Source organism: Lolium rigidum, chromosome 5 (genome assembly GCF_022539505.1).
Source record: "Lolium rigidum isolate FL_2022 chromosome 5, APGP_CSIRO_Lrig_0.1, whole genome shotgun sequence".
Lineage (NCBI taxonomy): Eukaryota > Viridiplantae > Streptophyta > Magnoliopsida > Poales > Poaceae > Lolium > Lolium rigidum.
In genome coordinates, this window is record NC_061512.1 from 94,512,925 (window position 1) to 94,524,859 (window position 11,935).

The 11,935-nt window shown below is 42.8% G+C and overlaps 1 protein-coding gene across 1 annotated transcript; it reads left to right on the forward strand.

Annotated features, from left to right (window-relative positions):
* Positions 1 to 4,586: 4,586 nt before the first annotated feature.
* Positions 4,587 to 11,546, forward strand: LOC124651656 (E3 ubiquitin-protein ligase RGLG2-like). The gene is made up of 12 exons (XM_047190702.1): positions 4,587 to 4,782; positions 4,969 to 5,469; positions 7,938 to 8,022; positions 8,102 to 8,242; positions 8,326 to 8,439; positions 8,523 to 8,620; positions 8,717 to 8,796; positions 9,848 to 9,953; positions 10,029 to 10,156; positions 10,258 to 10,459; positions 11,167 to 11,223; positions 11,319 to 11,546. The coding sequence occupies exons 1-12, from the start codon at positions 4,768 to 4,770 to the stop codon at positions 11,397 to 11,399; spliced, it is 1,608 nt and encodes a 535-aa protein (XP_047046658.1). The 5' UTR covers positions 4,587 to 4,767; the 3' UTR covers positions 11,400 to 11,546.
* Positions 11,547 to 11,935: the final 389 nt, after the last annotated feature.

Consider the following 11,935-nt stretch of genomic DNA (forward strand, 5'->3'; position numbering starts at 1 on the left):
GTTAACGCGTTAGCGCGGTTGCGGCGTCGCCACGTGTCGGTTGCATGACGTCGGCGGTCAACGGGCTCCGGAAACACTTGCGCAACGGTCCGATTTTCCGTGGCGGAAGGGCGCCCAGCGCGACGGACCAAAAAAACGTCGTTGGACTTTGCCTGACGCAGTTTCCACAACAGAACCCATATCGTCGGGTTAGGCCCATGGGCGACGAAAAATACCCCTTAGCGGACGATTTTGAGACGTTGTCTATCAGAACTTTTCTTGTAGTGGTAGTTCCCTTCCTTTGCAAGAAGGTGCGTCTACGTTTGGAGGAGTGTGGTTGCTATGAAAGCCAAATCAACAGCCACGAAGGCTTCACTCAGATCTCCGGTGAGCAACGCCACAAAGGCCTAGCCCACTTCCACTAAGGGATTTCCTCAGGCGGAAACCGGGCCTTTACAAGGTTCTTGGGGCACACATCCACAACCGAATTGGAGGCTCCCAAATGCAGTTACAACACAACAATCAACAACAATACATCAACACAAATCAACTAGGGATCCAAAGAGGAACACTAGCAAGGGGGCCCTCAAGCATATGAGGGGAAATGAAAAACGCTTCGGTGAGGATGTAGATCGGGGTCTTCTCCTTCGATTCTCCAAAGCACAAGTGATTTGGGTGGTTGAGGGTGGAGATGCGGCTATTTTGGTGTTCTTGGTGGCTCGGCAATGGAGGATGAAGATCTTAGGGTTTGAGCAACCTTCCAAGGTAGGTGAAGGGGGTATTTATACCCCACCCACTTTACGCCGTTGGAGGTGAAACGCCGGCGGTCGCCGGCCTTGAGGCAGCCGGCAATGCCGGCCACTTTTCGAAACTCGGGTCGACGGACGGGCCGGCGATCTCGGGCCGAGCACGCCGGCGGTCTGGGGTGTACTACCGGCGATGCCGGCCCGGTGTTGCCGACGGTGCTGGCCGGAGGCCGAGTTTCGGCTTCTTCCTTTTTTTTCTTTTCTTCCTTTTTGAGTGGGTCGAGATTTTCCGTGGTATCTTTTCCATAACTGTAAACCACTTAGCACACGGTTAAATTGTCACCGATGTTGTTAACAAACACACAAAATTTAGAGATCATGAAATGTTCTTTCAGATGGCCAAAACAATTAGCTAAAGTTTGGCTCCTTGGGATAAAAAGCAAGATGTAGCACTTAAACTTCTTTCCAACCTATGAATATTGGTGATAAATCTTGAATAGATAGTTTTGTAGTTCCAACCGTCGGTCCCGGATAGATGAAAGGAAGAGTACCAATTTGACACCCAAAACCACGAGCTAAAACTTCCATGACACTATCCTCCACGTTAATGGCCATCATGTAAGATTTGTGATATATAATTAATATTCAAACGAGCCAATTCGGAAAAATTCTTGAGTACCTCTTTGAAGCCGAGGTCGGCTTGCATAATCAAGAGAGTGTCATACTGTATATTGGATTTTTTTTGTATCAGCACAATTGATTGGCAACTTAATATCACCAGCTTCCAGGAAACCATTGACTGCAGACTAAAGAAGATCTCCACCAAGGACATACAACAAAGGAAATAATGGATCTCCATGCGCTTCTTGCAATAAAATTGTTTGCCTGGGACACCATTTAACAAAATTGAAGAGACACCAGAGGCTAGAATTTTTTTGAACCATCTAATCCAAGGTTCCCCAAAACCCTTGTGCCTCAAAATTCTACTATATTAATACATGACTAGAGGTGGTAGGATGGTTGGTACGTCCGTCTACCCACTCCCGCGTGGAAAAGTCGCCCGCGTCATCGCACATCATGCCATCTGGAAAAGATTTGCCGACATGTCGGTCTACCGTTCGGTTCCACTTCCACCCGGCACCCCCACAAGCCACGATCCTAGCGGCGGCACCCTCTGCCATCTCAATCTTCCAGTTCCACGCCCCACACCCCACGCTAGTTGACCCGTCTACCAAGGGCGAAGCTAGACTAATTCATGGATATGCAATGAATACCTTTTTTTTGCAAAAGAAAATCATTATATAAGCTCATATACACATGTATGTATGCATTGTTAGCCTTTTTATTTACACATGTAGAACGCAGTAAAAATCGATACACACGAGCCTCCTGAACCCTCTCTTGTCCCGTGCTCTGTACTTGGGCCTACCTATTATTTGGGCCAGTCTTCCATTCACTCGTTACTTATTCGAAAAAATGCCACCACGTGTATCTAGAAGGAGCTACCAATATTTCCTCAATCCACGCTACTCACTCACGACTAGGGGTGAACTAATGAGCTACTCAGATCGTTAAGGCTCAAATCGTTAAGCTCATGATCGTTAAGGCTCGGATCGTTAGGCTCGTTAAGAATAACGAGCTGAAATCATTGTTTGGCTCGATTTGTTATGTTATTGCGAGCGCTCGCGAGCAGCTTGTTAAGGATCGTTAAGGAGTAGACATGCCCATGTAGCTAAGCATACATATCTACCTCATTAGTAGGATTAGGCCATGCAAAGCAAACATGCGTGCATTGCCGGGTGAGGAAGAGCGGAACATATATTTTTTATCCTAGCGAAGGAGTTTTAAGCACGGTTAAAGAGCACTATTTTGCTTGGGCCCTTCCTGACAAAGATTTGAGATAACTAAAACGACCCATGGTCAAAACTGGTGAAGCTTAAGGAGTAGCTCACAAACGTATTCGTCTCGATTTGTTTAGCTCATTAACCTTAACGAGCAAAAACTCATTCTCAGCTCAACTCGTTAAAAAAATGAGCCGAGCAAATGAGCACTCATTTAACTCGCTGAGCATCGATCTTTTTGTCCAGCCCTACTCACGACCCGATGCATTATTCAACTGGAATTTCAGCATCAACTTCAAAGGTGTATATAATGTTGAATTTAGGTGTATAAAAATGGAAAGTAAATTCTAACTTTCTTCTTTTCCTTTCAATATTTTGTCTGTCCCAAAATAAAAGGCACGTTTTTTACTCCATGGTCCTTGTTGCACAATCTTTTTTTTCCCGGGTATTTGATGCACAACTTTAACCACTCATGTATACACAATTGCAGTTTCTGAATGTATTAATGGTATCGCTGCATTTTATTCGTATTGAAAATATCTTTTATTTCATAAATATTTATATAAATTTTGTGGACATAGGTTTAAATCCTAGTGAAAGTTATCGAGTTGTTGACCCTCGAAATTTAATACGGAAAGGGAGTACTAAACAGTTGGAGACATTGCTATGACTACGAATAATTTGTTGTTTTATTAGTGTAAGCTAGACTTTTGTATCTTGTATTTTACGTAGTTACAAAAGAAAGTTTGTAACTTCGCATACCCAATTCGAAAATCCTGAGCAGTCCTCGCGAGATTGGACGCCACCATGTCCGAGTCTGAATCGGCCGGCGCTTCCGACAAATGGAGTTGATGCCTACTCCGCCTACCTCCTCGTGCTTCCTCTCAACGAGGTTGACAACCGTTTCCGCGTAAGTTCGGATCTGTTGTTGCCTTACCATGTCTCACCGGCGTCGCGGCGGCGGGCCGCTTGACGATTCATGCCGTCTGCCTAGCCGGTGAAGCCCGACGCCAACGACGACATGAAGGTGGCCAACCGCGTCGAAATCCACCAGAGGAAGGGTGCCCTACACGACGTGAGGGGAGGCTGATCATCAGGTATGGGATGTGGCAACCTGCACGTGGAAATAAAATGCATTGATTATTTATGCTTTTCTGTTTAACTTATTATTTTTGATGGAACATGAAAATACTTAAAAATGACTATAGTTTCTGCTGGAGGTTCACGGTTAATGTTGACACTAATACTGGAACCGTGTTGTGTGCAACTGCCTGGTGTGTTTCCATGTCAAGCCACACCCGCCGGTTTCATCCAGAGTTCCAACGGTACCGAGCTGCTGAATGCAAAGGAGGACCATGCTGTTACAAGTTGTTCTTCAATCGTTTTTTCCTTGTTTGCTTCTTTTCGTTGTGTTGTAAGCTGTTCTCAACATCTACGTATTGTGGCTTTATTAATTTAAAGCTGAGCTAAGACCTTATGTTTAAAAATAATAAAAAACTCAAAATAGATAATAAGGTACTCTTCTGAGGACGGTAAAAAACTGAATGAGATATAGCCGGCGCTGAGATTCGTGAAAACATCCAACAGTCCAAAAAGTGAGCGTGTGTCAATTGTAAAACAGATGGCTGTTGAAGGAAAAGTGTTGACATACTGGTGTTGGTACTCTTGCCGATGTTGATTGACTACTTTAATGGTTGCGTGCGTGCACGCAGCCTTGGCATTGCGGCTCAAATTAAAATTATGGGAGAACCTTCGTTGGTATTTACGAGTCTATGGTTTTGTTATCTATCTTTGGTTGCCTTCCAGGAAAGTACAAGATTATGTCTTGGAAGAAGAAAGAGTTTGAAGACCTCGAAAATTTGCTAGTATCTTTTAGACTTTATTTTGTAATTGCTGGAGACAGCTCGTGTATCTCTACCATGTACTATTTATTATTATGAATATACGTGGTATTGATTGTCAAAAAAAAAAAGTGTTGTTTTTTGGGACACGCCAATGAAACTTAATTACACGCAAGCACAGCGCTGCCTAGGCACTGAAAAGACTCGCCCGCACAGATCTGTGCAGCCTTCACCCTCTTGCTCACTCTTCGTCTCCGGCACCCAGTTGTCCCCGCTGGCATTCGAGCCCAGCTTCCAAGGCCAGGTCTTCTCCGGAGTGGGAGCATATCTCACCTCCCTCCCGCCGTCGTCCTCCTCGGCATGAGCGGTTTCCTGGTAAGCACCAGATGCTCCAGCTTCATTTTCCCCAAACCTCCAACGAAACGAAAACAGCTGTTGTTCTTGGAAGCTGAACTTTGATTTGTTCTTGTTCTCGGAGCTAATTAATCTTTGACTTCTTTTTCTTATTGATTGATCTTCCGATCCTGGTTGATGCCGTCGCAATTTGTTGTGAATTGCTAGGCTCTGGCCGGCAAGATTGGCAGCTTCCTGCTGTGGGTGCTCTTCCTGATCCTGCAGACGGCCACCAAGGTCGTCGGCAGCCTCCTGGTCGCACCGCCAGCCGAGCCCCAAGAAGAGCCGCCACAAGAAGCGGCTCGTCGGCATAGATCACCACCGGCAGGGGCGCACGGCAGCGGCGGCCCCGCAGACCCATACGAGCCGCAGCCGCAGCTGTGGGACCCTCCGCCGTCGCCGTACTCCGCTCCGGTGACGGATGAGTATTCCTTGTCCTCGATCCACAGGCGGCGGGCGAGCGCCCCGACGGCTTCTGAGGATTTAGTGGTTTCCTCCAGTGGCTACTCTCGTTCGGGCGTAGCAGCGGTACCGGCGGCTCCGGCTCATGCCGTCTCACTGCCTCCAATGCTGCGGACAATAAAGACCCCGGTGTCGATCGCCGGAAACCTGCCCAAGCTGGAGAGGAAGTACTCCAAGATTGTGGACCAGTACCGCTCCTTGGATGAGGTAAGTATACATGGGATCCGGTGATGCTCAAATGTTCAATGTAGCACGCTGACCCGCACGTCAACGCAGCTAGATTTACTATATTTTGTTATACTATAGGTAATTGGTATATTTCACACCTGTATGTATATTGTGGCTTTTGCCCCCTGGAATCTGCACGCACAACTCGTGCACTTTTTTTTTCAATTGTATTAATGGAAATTGCTAAATTGTTATGCTATATAGACAAAAATATAAATCTTAAAAACATGATTTAGCTTTATATAAATCCTTCCATGTGGTGTACACATCAGATTATTCATAAAAGAATTGGCGTGTCGCTACAAAAGACCGATGGAATTGAGGTCTACAACCTCTCTCTTTGGTCCACTACTCATCCCTTGGTGTCTCACTTTGTAACAACAATTTATCCCTTTCTACACACACCTTATCATTCCTTCTATTGCTATTGTGTTTTCCGATTAGTTTCGCTCATGTCTTCGACCACTTTGACACCTACCATCTTAAGTATGTCCTAAAGCAAACATGACCGGTGTTGCTAGATTTTTCACTAGATATATTATTTTGTTGGTAGATCTTGATGTGTGATAATTGAAGAGCAAAGACACCGAGTTCTTTGACCGACAACAAAACCAAACATTCAATTTAACTTGTAGTTTTTCCTCTTTCACACACTCTCATTGGTATGAGCTCAGGAATCAGGTTACTGTGGAAGAGATTAGAAGGGGAATTAGGGTTGGAGCGGAGGGGGTAGCAAGATTCGTCTTCATTTGTACGGCGGGGCTTGTCCCCTGCTGTGTGGACGAGGAACACTACATGGAAGACATCATGAATGCGTGCCCGTGGTGACAGCAGCAGCAGATGATATGCCATCTCACGAATGGACTCCAAAATTTGGTAGGGGCCAACGGACCATGGAGAAAGTTTGGCATTGCCAGGACTTGCTAGGGACGCAACTGGATGGTGCTGCAGGCAAAGCCACAGCCATTCACCCGCATGGAACTTCACCGGGCAATGCTTGTTGCCTTGCTGATATTTCATGGTTTCCAGAGCTTCGAGTAGTTGGTCTTGGATGTCAATGACGAACTTGTCTCTTTCAGTCAGACCTTGATTTAGACCTTGACCCACGGTAGCAACTTTGAAGTTCCGCTCAAACACGACCTAAAAGGCGCTGACTAGAACGGGGAATTCTAGCAGTACTCTGCGGAAGGAAGCCACATGAAAACACCACAACTACATAACCACCTCTATTTGACTGTCCGTCTAAGGGTGGAATGCACAACCAAGTTTTAATTTGACACTGGCTAGATGGAACAACTCGGTCCAAAAGTTTGCTGGTCAAAACCAGGTCACGGTCATTGATGATGGATATCTGGAAACCGTGAAGTTTGACAATATTGTCGATTAAATCCTTGGTGACAATCGATTTGTACGGATGTCCTAATGTCCCAATGCGATGACGTGGCTATATTTTGGAAAGCAGTCAACAATCATTATAATGGTAGATATGGTAAACCCTCCATGAAATTCATGGAAATATCAGCCCAGATGTTCTACGGAACCTCCAATGGTAATGCTAGGCAGCCTGCTCAATCAACATGTCATGTGTTGAGTTATGTGGTGAGGCGGTCTCTATGGACGTCTTCCTTTTGAACTACTTGCCAAAGGAGAGCTTTGACGGCAAGGAGTGGTACGAACCTCAGCATGGCAAGAAGCTGGCTGTGAGCCCCCTCCACTTGTTTGGGTGCCTAACATTCATGAAGAAGATGAAACTATTCCAATGCAAGATCGAGACGCTGCCGTCTTCATGGGCTATGAGGCAGGTTTCCGGTTGGCCGACAGCGATGAATACCTGCCTGATGTAGCTGCATACGAGCTGGAAGAAGTAGAGCTGCAGATGCTCAGTGCAGAGGAGCCCACCTCTTTTGCAGAGGCCAATCAAGAGGAACTGTGGCGCGGGAGGTTACTGGTATGTAGGTTTGCTAGGTTAGCAAGTAGCACTAGTGAATTTAAACTTTGCCAGGTTTGCTCTGCTAACCGACTCACCACTGTACTCACTATATAAATCCATGTAGTGTATGAGCTGCAGTTAACCGCAGCATACAATATCTATCAAGCGACTTACCTGTCTGTGCGAGCAAGAGAGATTTCCATCAGATTGGCATGCATACAATAGTGTCTAACGCTTTGAACATATTATCCTTGTTTGCATTTTTGTATGCCTTCTTGTAGAGTCATGTTAGCCTCAAGGTTTAGATCCATGAACACTACTCTCTCCGATCCATAATAAGTGTCAATGGTTTAGTAAACTTCTTGGGTTTCATATCTAGCCTACCCTAACTTGCTTGGGAAAAGCCTTTGATGATGATGATGATGTTGTTGGTATAAAGTTGTACTAAATCATCGACACTTATTATGAGTTTTAACAAGTTGTGGCACTTTTGCTCAATAATTCACTCTGTATGCAGGTTATTGAAGCATTAGCGCAAGCTGGTCTCGAGTCTTCCAATTTAATCATTGGGATTGATTTCACAAAGAGTAATGAATGGACAGGTTGTTAAAGGAAAACATATATGGGTTGAACAAATCATTCATTCTCGTCGATTGACTAATTCTGCAATTTGCCACGCAGGAAAGAGTTCATTCAATGGTATGAGCCTGCATCATATTGGTGATGTCCAAAATCCTTATGAGCAGGCAATCTCCATCATTGGACAGACATTGTCAGCTTTTGACGAGGATAACTTAATTCCTTGCTATGGTTTTGGAGATGGTAAATCTTACGTTTTTTGTTATTGTATTAATATATCATGGAAATGAAAATACTGATAGTTCAGTTATATTTGGAAAATGCAGCATCTACACATGACCAAGATGTATTTGCCTTCTATCCTGACGAGAGGCCATGCAATGGTTTTCAAGAGGCTTTGGGTCGATATAGAGAAATTGTTCCTCATCTTCGTCTTTCTGGTAGGAGAGCTCAATTTTATTGTTGTTGTTCAAAGCGTACATTCGTGGTCATTCTATGCATATACATTATGATATGTTTGAAGGTCCTACATCATTTTCTCCAATAATTGAAATGGCCACAACCATTGTTGAGCAAAGTGGTGGCCAATACCATGTTTTAGTAATAATCGCTGATGGACAGGTACACCGTTGTCTATCACCCTTCGTATTTTTATAGGTCATGTTTTTCTTATATTATTGTATTATTTGGCCTGTATCTGAAGCTATCATTATACAGGTTACACGGAGTGTGAATACTGAATTTGGGCAATTAAGTAGCCAAGAGCAGATGACTGTTGATGCTATTGTGCAAGCCAGGTAATGCAGGTTTATTTGGGGTGGAGTATGGAAATGGTGTACGATAAAAAAAATAGTGGAAATAATTAGCAGAATCAAGATGCTATTGTGTTGTATCTTTAATATCTACATGAGCTCTGGAAATACAAGACACGACAGATAATTTTTTCCGACAAAGGAAATATATTAATATCAAGAAGACACATATAGATAATGGAGTGTTTCATTCGTTTGCCTCAGTTTTCTATTGCCGATGAGATATATGTAGTTAGTTTTTCTCCAGTATGTCACTAGTAATACCTTTTATTTTAAATTTTGTGTTCCCACGAAACTATATTTATGAAGACCAATCTTTGCCTGCAATATTTGAGTCCAGCTTTCAACGAATATTGTCTAATTTTTTACTAATAACTATACAGTAGTAGACACTGAAAGCTCTTGCTGCTTGTCTTGATTTTCAAATAGCTGTAGTAATTTCTATCAGTGTTTAATCGTCTTTATGTTGCTCAATGTTAGAACAAAGCAATAAAATAGGGCAGATTACAATTTTTTAAGATTGAAATAATAAAAGCAACTTTAAAAAAAGAAGCCAAGACAAATCAGGTGTACTTTTAAATATACACAAATCTTATGGTGAAAACAGAGGAGCCCGACCTTTTTGTGCTATGAGGTTAACAAAGTTGGTGCTACAGCCATAGTGGGAAAACAGCAGAGGTTTTACACAAAGGATGGTGCTTTTACATAGTATTATGTATTATGCTCTGAACAAGAGGTCTATACGGCATTTTGCTAGCTACATAGATGTCAGTGATGAAATTAGCTGAACTGTTAATCATTTTTCTACTATTTTGGTCAAGTTCATAGGGTTGCACATGGCTACGAGATGGTTGATACATGAAGCGAATTTTTAAAAAACTGGCACAGTTGATGCATAAAGCTAGCTAAAATGCCCCCACAGCTTTGCATGACCAATGCCAAAAAAGTAACATGATAAATTCATAATATGGAATTATAGGTACATCATATCATAACACTCTTGAAATAATACTGTACTGTGCCTTTCTTGTTGCAGTGAATTTCCCTTGTCTATAGTTTTGGTCGGAGTTGGAGATGGTCCTTGGGATATGATGAAAGAATTTGATGATAACATTCCTGCTAGATCTTTTGACAATTTCCAGGTGAATGCCAGCTAAATTATATGATTACTGGTATTCACGGACTAGACAAAATAACCTTTTCATTTTCTATCCTAGTTTGTCGACTTCACTAGAATCCTGTCAAAAAAGATGAGTCAAGGCAACAAGGAGACAGAGTTTGCCCTTTCAGCACTCATGGAAATTCCTTTGCAGTACAAGGCAACGTTACAGCTTGGAATACTGGGGTATGGAGAAGAAAGAGCAAGTGTACTTACATGTAGTTTTTTGTTTATCATTCCTAGTTGGCTTGCTTGTTTCCTTTATCATTCTAATTCTTACAAACCAGGCGACGAATCGCAAAGTCTCCCGAGCGGGTTCCACTTCCTCCTCCTTTTGCAAGTTATAATATCTCAAGGGCAGCACCATCTCGGGCAAATAGCTTCCAAAGTGTGCCTTCTCATCCTAGAGAAGAGGCAACTGTTGATTCGACAACCACACCATCAGTTACACCCCGGCCAGCTGCAGAGACTAGAGCATCAGAACTACAAGTAAGACAAAAAAACTGCCCTGCTGCCTTGTATGTTCTTTACATATTGATTCAGATAAGAAAAAACGAGAGTAATCTTGTAGGATCTTGTGAAACACAACAATTCCTTTCTCAGCGAATAGTAGCAATCAAGAGACCAGACTTTGTTGGAGAAGTATGTTGCTGGAGGACATTGTTTTGTACATGTTTCCTACATGTTAATGGGACAATTGCAAAATGTAAATAACCATTTCCCACAACAAATAAAGGTTACACTATAATCATGTAACATGGTGTTCTTTATAGCAGTCTCAATGTTTGACTAATTGGTCAAGTGATCATATCTACCTCTATTTGACATAGGGAATTTCTCCATGCTTTATCCTTAACAGGTCATATGTATGACTTTGGGTGCGTTTGGTTCTTTTGCTACAACGAGCTATAGCTTAGCCGAGCCCTTCTGTCGAGGGACTGCCAACTCAGATATCCTCCGCAAGCGAGTTTTTCTGGCCTGTTGAGGCTAGGTAGTAGGTAGCCTAGAAAAGCAAACATTATTTGCTAGATTCAAATGGCCAGCTTAGCCAAGCCAAGATAGACATTTTTTTCCCAGGATCCAAAAGCGTCCTTTTGGTCATTAGTGAAGTTTCTTCTTCCACGAGATATTTCATAAAATGTCTTCATTGAACTTGAGCCAACATCTGTAAATGTCTTTTTGTGGATTATCTGCAGCTTTGCCCAGTTTGTCTTTCCAAACCGCGGGACATGGCATTTGGTTGTGGTCATCAGGTGAGACTTTTTTAGCTCTACTCGACCTCTGATTATTTTGTTGGGTTATCCTGCACTTTTCCAGGGGTTTCAGGGAAGTTTTTCTTTACCTGCAGACTTGTTCAGAGTGCGGACCGCAGGTTGCAGATTGCCCCATCTGTCGAAGGCCAATTGATACAAGAGTAAAACTATATTAACAACTTCCTATGCCTAACTAGGTTTGATTGAAGTACCTGCATGCTGGAAGTATAATCCATGGAAAAGAAAAGAATCCCTCTATACTTGTTGTAATGTACATATGTTTAATAAAGCTAACTGTGAAGGAGGAAAATAACAGTTCTGTACGCTCTCTGTTACGTGTCATCAGTTTTCCGATTTCTGGATGCCTGAACTTTTTGAAAATCTCAATCAGACAAATAGCAAACTACTAAGACTAGACATTGTTGTAAAATGGTAGTGCAGTTTTTTTTTCTGCAAGTAATACTTGCAGTGAGGTTGAAATGAATAAGTTGGATGTTGATAAAAGCCTTAGAAAAGTAGTTGAAAATTTTATTTTTCTTTCTAAAATCAAGCTACATATTACTAGACAAGCCCAATAAGTGGACTACTCACACATAGTTGGATGAACAATATTGAACATTGTATACCAAATTTCAAAGAGATGAATGATGAGTCTTACGATGCCGCCAATCGAATATCGAATCTAGATTGCAAGTTGCCAATCGAATATGAA

What these genes read in the sequence shown, in the direction of transcription:
- LOC124651656 (XM_047190702.1), top strand. An exon ending in TTGCTATGGTTTTGGAGATG is followed by an intron (nt 8,243 to 8,325) that starts GTAAATCTTACG and finishes TGGAAAATGCAG; the next exon opens with CATCTACACATGACCAAGAT. An exon ending in TCCTCATCTTCGTCTTTCTG is followed by an intron (nt 8,440 to 8,522) that starts GTAGGAGAGCTC and finishes ATATGTTTGAAG; the next exon opens with GTCCTACATCATTTTCTCCA.